The sequence below is a fragment of the Podarcis filfolensis genome, assembly GCF_964270895.1.
Source record: "Podarcis filfolensis genome assembly, chromosome: Z".
NCBI classification, from domain to species: domain Eukaryota; kingdom Metazoa; phylum Chordata; class Lepidosauria; order Squamata; family Lacertidae; genus Podarcis; species Podarcis filfolensis.
Genome location: NC_139617.1, coordinates 46,065,201 through 46,074,301, shown reverse-complemented (window position 1 = coordinate 46,074,301; position 9,101 = coordinate 46,065,201). Strand labels below are relative to the sequence as shown.

Genomic DNA, 9,101 nt, shown 5'->3' with positions numbered 1-9,101 from the left:
TAGAGTAAGTGTCCATTATCACTATGGGGGCAACTTTGCACACCTGTGCAGCTCTACTCAGCAGTGAGTTGTGCTGAATTGAACAGGGTACATCTCTCAGGTAAGAGGGTATAGGGTTGCAGCCTAAGTGGGGTGGCAGGTAGGAATGTTGATCAAATGGGAAAAAATAGGTCATGGCTTAAGACTTCTGACTGTTTCTGAATAATTACAGTTCTCATTTAGAACCATTCTAGGTTGCTTGTGTGTTTTCAACTCTAGCTACTTGAAGAGAAGAAGGGAAATGAGGAAAAAGCATTCCCTTGGGCAATTCCTACTATTTTGCTTGTGTACATTTCTTGAAAGCATCAATGAAATGTTTTTAAATAACGAGTGTGGCCACCTCTGCCTTTTACTGGGAGGGAGACTTTTTAGCAGTCCATCTGGCAAGCTCTGGCTAGCTCTGCAACTGGAAACATGCAAAGGAAACATACTGAACCCCATTAAGGATGCAGCACCCGCCACTCAGCCTCAGCAACAGAGTTCATGGGGGGCTGACTCAGGACTTCATCCTTTAAAGTAATGCAAATTGATGAACCCAACATTTCTTCCATATGAAGCTGCTGCCTATCAATTCAGGCCATTGGTCCATCGTGTGTGTTTTTTGTGTGTGTTTGTGTAGATGATAGACAGACAGATAGGACTGGTCTGTTGGTGAATTGTAGCCCTTTCCTGTTTTCCTTCGCAAGTGCTAATAGATGCAGATTGATATAGTATTTATGCGAGCGCAGGAGGCCTCCCACCACCACTTTACTTTAAATTACAGTATCTGGAGGAGAGTTCATTCACTTTTCATCACCTGTTGTTCAAGCACTGGTATGTTTCCCCCATAAATGTTCCTTTCCTTTCCTTTTTCCTTTCCTTGGGGAAGAGAACCTTGCAATGCCCTGCTTCTTCCTGCTCTTTCTCAGTATACTTACTTATTTGGAAGTTAAAGGAGCACTAAGCACTCCAGGCAGCTTCTCGCTCCCATCGCTGTATGAATCCATCCACCCCCCCTGCCCCCTCCCCCAATTCAGGAAGTAGCTGTTGAAGCCAAAGAAAAGAAGCCTTGTGGCTCTTTCAAGGGCTGTTGCTGCAATCCTGCCTAGCACACCTACCGAAAGCCCTACTGGCAGCTTAAGCTCGCAAGGATTACAGGATACTTCGTTAGATGCCTTTTTCTGCACAATGCATTTTGGGGGCATCTGCAGCCTATTTCTGCAAAGCATTTACTTAAAGAGAGAGAGAGAGAGTGTGTGTGTATGAAAAGTCCAACCCTCTTCCGTAACTCTTGTGCAACTCCTCACACACAATCTGGAGGAAAGTCATTTTGTGTCAGAGGTGCAACTGACTGGAGTGGGAAATCAAATTTTCAAAACCAAACCAAAACAAAACAAGTGAAACCCTAGACAACTCTACTCGGATTTAAGTCCCACTGGGTTCAATGAGACTTACTGTGCAATACGATCCTATACTGTACTTGCTTACTTGGGTTAAATGAATAACTTTTAGAGGGGGTAGCTGTGTTAGTCTGTAGCAGCAAAGTGTGTTAATATGGTGCTCAAGTAAATGTAGCAGCCTGCATGCTCAGTTGCCCCTGATTTTTCCAAAACCTGTCAAGATTGAAAAGTGCTCCAGAGGTACCATGCCTCCTTTTTTTTGCAACATATGTATTTGCAATACGTATATTTGCAAAAAAATTGAGGCAGCATTTATATCTACAGCCATGGAACGATTCTATATGTTATGTACCTATATATACATATATAATTTAAAGCCTTCCTTCTATTTGCAACTTTCCCAAGCGCTCTCCCCCCGTGTCTACACTAGAGGGCAGAAAAGAGCAGCAGCTGCACGGAGCTGCTTTTGGTTTGGTTTGTTTTTTAACTCCAAAAACCCACCCCAAACCTTTTTCCCCCTCACTGCTCCAAATCTTCCTTTTTCCTCTTTCCAAAGTCCAGAGGCGAGTTCCTTGTGGCGGAAGAACACCGGTATCTGCATCTGCAAGAGCAGAAAGCGTCTCCACTCGTGCGCGCCTGCTCTACCGCCACCAGGCAATAGCTGAGCAAAGCCCCTGTGCCTAGAGGTGGGGAAGGAAAGAAAGAGGGGGGATCGTATCCCCCCCACAACTGAGATTTCTTTCTTTTTTTTAAGAGGGTGGGTGCGAGGGAGAGAAAGGAGACGCGTGTCGGGATCCCATTCTAAGGCTGCGGCGGCGGCGGCGGCGACACCCGCGTCCGGCGATCATGCGGGCGCTTCGCTTCCCAATGTGCCGTTTCGTCTCTCCTTCCTCCCCTCCTTTTTTCCCAAGGCACCCGCGATCGGAGACTTAAATGGGATTTAAAAGTCCTGCTCCTCCGCCAGCGACCAAGGGACTGCAGCGAAGAGCGCGAGCGCAACGGGAGCGAGGCGAAGGGGGATCTCTGGGGCTGCGGAGCTGAAGAGCCCCGTCCGAGGGAGGGAGGGTGGGAGGAGGGCGGGCAGGCAGGCAGGCAGGCGGGGGGTTCGAGGGGAAAAGGATGCGCCCCCAAGGCAGCTTTCTGAGGGATCGCAGCGAAACAATGCACTAAAACGTGATGAAGCTGGAATTAGCACCGCTCTCCAAACTCAAAGCAGCGGCGGCCGCAGCAGCAGCAGCGAGCAGGGGGTGAGTAGAAAGACTGGAGGTGAGAATGGTAGGGGCACGAGTGCTTCTGCTGTGTGTGTGTCGCCCCCCTCCCGCCCCCCTGCAGCAGAATTTGCTCCCCAAACGCAGCGAGGCTGGTTCTTAAACCACCTTAAAAAAAGTAAATGGAGGATTGTACCTTGCCCAGTGGTGCAGTTAGATAATTTTATTTATTTGATTTAGCAGAATCTTAGAATTGCAGAGTTGGAAGCATCCATGGCAGATGGCCATCCAACCTCTGCTTAGAAACCTCCAAGGAAGGAGAGCCCACCACTTTCTGAAGGAAACCGTTCCACTGTTGGACTGCTCCTACCATCAAAAAGTTCTTCCTGATGTTTAGTCTCCTTTCTTGAAAGTTGAAAGAATTGGTTTGGGACCTGCCATTCTGAGCTGGAGCAAACAAGCTTGCTCTATCTACCATGTGATAGGCCTTCAAGTATTTAAAGCTGGTATCATATCTCCTCTTTACCAGGCTAAACATACCCAATTCCATCAACTGTTCCTCATAAGGCTTTCCAGACCCTTGATTGCCCTCCTCTGCACACTTTCCAGCTTGCCAACATCCTTCTTAAACTGTGGTGCCCAGAAATGGACACAGTACTCCAGGTGTGATCTGACCAAGGTAGAAGAGAGCATGATTATTACTTCCCTTGATCTGGACACTAAAGTACTTCAGTTGATGCAGCCTAAAATAACATTCACCTTTTTTTACTGCTGCAACACACTGTTGAGTCTCATGGCTTCATAGGGGAAGAGGTGTAGCACAGTGATAGAGCATCATCCCCAGCATTTCTGGGTAGAGCTGGGAAAAAACCCTCCCTGCCTTTTCAGCCAGTCTAGGTAAGGCTGACCTTAACAGACCAATGGTCTGATTTGGTGTTAGGCAGCACCCTATATTGTTCCTCTTTAATTCAGCCCTTTATTCAGAACCATGAGGACTGGAATCTATTCATGTTCACGGGGAGGGATTTATGGGAAGAGCATCTCCTCATTGCTGAGGGTTCCAGGTTTGATCTCCAATGGCCTCTCCAGGTATGGCTGGGAATGTCCCCTGCCCAGAACCGAGGGCAGCTGCTGCCAGCCAGTGTTGGCAACACTGAGCTATATGGACCAATGGTCTGACTCAGTATGAGGCAGCTTCTTATGTTCCTGTGTCACTTCATTTCAATTATGAATTGCTTCCCATTGAACATCACCAAATGATTAAAACACACATGAACTATTATATCACACACACACGTATATGCCATTATACACATGCATACACTTGCATGCACACATATATACAATATGTATATATAAATCATACAAATTTCAAATTCATTTCAGGTACAGGCTGGGACTAAAAGGAAACCCCACTTTAAAAAGTAGAGACTGTAGACTCAGCGGCCCACCCAACCGTCTTTAGATGGTGGTGTGCATTAGATATAATAAGCCAGCCCTGCTTATGCTTAGGGAACTTGCAGCTTGTTCTTTGCCCCTGAAGACCCCAAAGACCCACTCTTCCCATAAGACAATCTGAAGCGAGTGAAGGAAAAAATAAAGCAGGCTGGAAGAGCTGTAAGTTCATCAGGTCTAGAGTATAAGATTTCCTAACTGTAGTTCTGATCAGAGATGCAAGATCTGAGGATGAGGAGACCTCCCTCTCTCTCTCTCTCTCTCCATCTCATCAAGGAGAGTGGTACCATCAGAATAGGCACAGGTCTGGTCTCCTGCCTGGCAGAATGAACAATCCTGAACTAAACAAACCAATACGCATTGCCCTCGAATGGAGGGTTCCTCCTACAATGCCATTTGAAGCAAAGCACATTTCCATCTTAATGGGACAGAGGCAGGTCAGACCATCAAACATCTGAGAGCCTCAAATGACCTAACTGTATCCCTGACCAAGGAACAGGCAGAGGGGTGTGATATCTGGCCATGGGAAGGGTGTGTGTGTGTTGACATGTATGGATATGTAGTTTTGGTGTACTTTGGGGGAAATCTGCTTTGGCTAAGGGCAAAAATGAGTGAATTTTTTTAAAAAAAGCCAACTGCTCCCATGCAGGACTGTCAGAAGATTGAAATGCAAAGGTCTGGAAGAGGTTGATGGAAGGTGTATGTGTGTGTATGTTATATTGTCTACTCTGGTGGAGGAGGAAAGAGGGAGATGTAAGAACGTGGAATGGGCAAGCGGGCAGTGAACTTATTTAAAAGGCCTTTCTTAGCTCCCTGAGACGAGATGAAGGAAGGAAGGAAGGATTCCTGAATTATTAAGATGACTTTTGTCTATGTGAGAATGTGGTACAGGGATTGTGCCCTCTTCTTTTGAGTTGCTCATCATTGGCAAAAATACAGTAACTAATAATAGTTTTCTGCATCAGAAGGTTGTGTTCATGTACCTTCATCTCCCGTCAGGAGGTGGGGGCAGGGACAGGTAGCAAAGCGTTAAACCTCACAGTCACCAAGGCAGCAACCCTAAGCATGGATCCTGGGCCTGTGATGCAGAAGTGCTGTGGAGGGGGAGGATTAGGTGTGCAAGAATCTGCTTTCAGAATCTGCAACCTTCCTTCCCCCAAATGTGTCATGCTTCCTGGAGACATATGCTTTGCATGCAGAAGGTCCCAGGTTGAGTCTCCAACATCTTCAGGTGGGACTGGCAGTGTCTGCTGCAGAGCTGCTGCCAGTCAGTGTAGACAATATTGAGTTGGTTGAACCAATGGTCAAACTTAGTATAACTTGCTCTTGTTCATTAGGAGTATCTATAGCTTAGCAGCAAAGCGCATGCTTTGCATGCAGAAGGTCCCACCGTCCCATGTTCAACCTCTGGCGGGGAAAAACTTGGCCTGAGATGCTGGAGAGCTGCTGCCAGTCAGAGTCAGGGGGCAATGCTGGATGCGGCGGAGCAAAACTCAGTGCTGGAGTATTTGCTTTGCAGGTGGAAGGTCCAAAGTTCAGCCTCCAGTTATGAGACCTTACTCATTGAGGAGCTATTGGCCATAGTTGTCCAGGCTTCACCAGCACTCTTAAGGTCTTTTGGACTCCAATTCCCATTACACCTGAGCACTGGCCATTTTGGACAGGTTTCACAGGAGTTGCAGTCCAACATCTTGACGGCACCAGGTTGAAAAGGGCTGCAGCAAACTATTGCAGGATGGCTCAATCGTATACTCAGCAGAAACTGGAACACAGAACACTGTCTTACACCAAGTCAGACAGTGAGTGCATTTAGCTCAGCACTGCCTACAGACCTCAGCAGCTGCTCAGTCTTCTCAGGCAGGGATTTCCCCTCTGGAGGTGCCAGGGATTGAACCTGGCACCTTCTACATGCAATGTAGGTGCTCTGCCACTCAGATAATACTGAACTGTTGCACTACCCCTAAGCATAAAGCATTCCAGCCCCCTGTTTTGAATTAATTAGGAGCTAAGGAAGCTGTATTCTACTAAGCAAACCATTGGTCTATTGAGGTCAGTGTCAACTACCCTGACCAACAGCGACTCTTCAGGTTCGGGACTGAACCTGGCATCTTCTGCATGCAAAGCAGGTGCTCTGCTCCTGAGCTGTGGGCCTTCTCTTCTAAGGGAGTGTGCAAGTGAAGTACCTCTTATTGAGACAGAGTGCTGCTAGTTAAAAGAGATCAGGTAGCACTAACTGACAGGAAGCAACTTCTGCCTGAGACCTTGGAGAGCTGCTGCTAGTCAGATTAGATGACAGCCTGGCCTGGTGTAACACAGCTTCCGATATCTGCATGCTCTGGTTACGTCCTCAGCACAAGCTAATTTTTAGATGCATATTTGGCAGATTGTGTGAGTCTGCCTATGACTGACTCTGCAGAAAAGTAGTGGTGGTTGGGAAGAGAGAGAGAGAGAGAAACATTTCTGTTTTGCCCAGACTTTGCTTCAGCATGTCTGAAAGCCTCAGAACAGCTCCTCCTTTTTGCCCAGGTATACCTGCCTGCCATCTCTGTTGGGTTTTCTCCCCCAGGAGCTAGGCGTTTGCGTTTTGCAGGGGAAACACCTGCCTGGCTTTAGAGCTGGCTCTGAATCAGAGAGGTGGATGATTGCAGTTTTCAGGGAGAAGAGAGAAGTGGAAAGGGACTGAGCTGGAAAAGGGAAGCCTAAAATTTATCAAAGGGAGGGAGAAGAGAGACCAAGCGTGTGCATGAGAGAGAGAGAGTGCAGTTGGATGGTTGGCATTATGGGGAAACACATACATGTAAAGCTGCCTTATACAGAGCTAGACCCATTGGTTCATCAAACCCAGTGCTGGCTTTCCAGAGTTTCAGGCTGAAGTCATTCCCAGCCATACCTGGAGATGCCAGGAATTGAGCTTGAGATCTTCTGCATGCCCTTTGCCTAACAATAAAAATAAGGTTTCAGCTAATCCAGAGCCAGAGCATCACCACCTGATATTTATATTTTTGCTTAACAGCAAGGCAGTCTCTAAGTGGTTTTCAAGCATTATAATAGATATTGATATAACTAAAAAGAAGCAAGCCTGCAATAGCAAATAAAGCAGTAGCTCCCTCCCCTGCCGCCAAGCAAAAAACATAAGGAAACATAAGAGCACATTTATGAAAACATCTTTAAGGGTCAGGCATTGCCACCCCCTTCACCCTTTCTCTTGCCAAGGCACATGTTGACTGATGGCTGCTGAGGCTTTGTTGGAAGGCCTTCAGAACCCAACACCTAGGTAGGCAATTGCAGAGGTCCCTGGTGGCAAATGGAGCACAGCCCGACCAACCCCCGTCTCCCCTCAGTAATGCATTGGTCACTCAGACCTGTAACATATCAGCTCTTAAGTGCACGGCCAGAAACATGTTTGTAAGCATGGGTGGGAGCATGGAGGTGTGTGTGTTGGGAAGGGGCGGGGAGGATAAACCAGTGATGAGGAACCTCTGACACATGGACTTATTTGGGCTCAACCTGTCCTGCATCTGGTGTCATATACAAGCCAAAACAGTGGGCCAAAAGGTTTGTAAGCACCAACAACCAGCAAGTCACCCACGTGTCAAACTTGGCAGTGTGTGTGTGTGTGTGTGTGTGTGTGTGTGTGTGTGTAAAAGAGAATAACTTAGCCTGCTGGCTGCATCCAGCCCCCACCTTCCCAGTAGCTGGGAAGCAAGCATTTCTTATAAGACAAGGAACCTGTGGCCTGCCTGATGTGACTGGTAGCCCCTTCAGCATGGCCAGTGGTCTACACCTGGAGAGCTGTGCGCTCAACAAACCTAATAAAAGGAAAAATAGAAACAAGGAGAACCCAATTTTGAAAGTTTGCCCCTGTCAGTTACAGGCCTGATAACTGGAAGCTGGGCTTGCTTTTTCCATGGAAATGGGGAGGGGGGGTGTGTTGCCAGTCTTTTCCTGGAAGCAGGTTCTCTCTCCCCTCCCTCTCACACTTTTCCTGTGATGTTGTGACTCTCCTTCATGTTTCAGGCTCAAATGCTGCTGGCTGCCTACAAGCAATGTAAACCAGCCAATGTGCTCCTAGGGGAAGGTTGTGGATCACTGTGTGCCAGTAGAACCCTGGTTAATTTATTGCCTTTTTTTTTACAGGCTCAGCTTGCTAACCTTATTCTCCTTTTCTTTAGCTGGTGACCTGTTGCTGCAAGTTTCTATCTGAAGATATTTTGAAACTGAAGTAATTTTTGTGTTTTCTTCTTTTTAGGGGATTCCCTTTTCTCTGGACCGTTTTCTATTTCACCTGTTTCCTAGGATTCACACAGGGAGGTCCTGAAGGTAAATTTCAATTTTGAGAGTTCTTTCCCACCCACTTTGGTAGTGGGTGGGTGGATGAAGAGAAATCTTTTATCAAGCAAACCATTGATTGCTTTTCTGCTTGAAGCACTCAGGGCAAGGTAGAAAACATAAAAGCAGGGGTGGGCACCCTCTGTCCTCTAATCTGCACCTTGAGAAGTACATAGAGCTGAAAGGGGAAGTGGGAAAGAGCGCCACTCTTCCAACTTCCTCCTTCGGCTCTATGTACTTTTCAAGAAGAAAAAACATGGCCACCTAAACAACCTCATCACCAAGGGTACCAGAGCTTTCACAGACACCATTTTAGCGACCCCTGGTTTAACAAGGAATTCCTACCTGGTTGTGCTTCTGTGTGTCACAGAACACCTGCTACTCCTGTGTAGGGGAATGAATGTACAGGGAGAGGAGCAGGACCACCCTTTCAGCCCTCCCCGAGTGCATCTGCTTTGCCCACATCCATGTTTTAGAAGAACAAAATCCAGCATGTGAGCTGCTGTTCTTGAGTAGGGGGGATAGCACAATCAGGACACACAACCAGGTTTTCCAGTTGCATGGAGCTCCTACTTGTGAGCCAAAGCTCAGATATGAAGTTTTCTTCACACTCAACTGCAGCCAACACGTCACTGTGAGAGAGAAACATATGATGCCCGGGGCAGCAGTTAAAGCAGAACCATGCTTTTCT

General features: G+C 47.2%; 1 protein-coding gene across 1 annotated transcript in view; it reads left to right on the top strand.

Annotated features, from left to right (window-relative positions):
* The first annotated feature begins 1,961 nt into the window (after positions 1-1,961).
* COL27A1 (collagen type XXVII alpha 1 chain) overlaps positions 1,962-9,101 on the top strand; it is a 254,226-nt gene continuing 247,086 nt past the window's right edge. The window contains exons 1-2 of the mRNA XM_083597135.1: positions 1,962-2,665; positions 8,331-8,401. Of these exons, the coding sequence (XP_083453261.1) occupies positions 2,595-2,665; positions 8,331-8,401 (142 nt within the window). The 5' untranslated portion in view covers positions 1,962-2,594. The remainder of the gene's footprint in view (positions 2,666-8,330; positions 8,402-9,101) is intronic.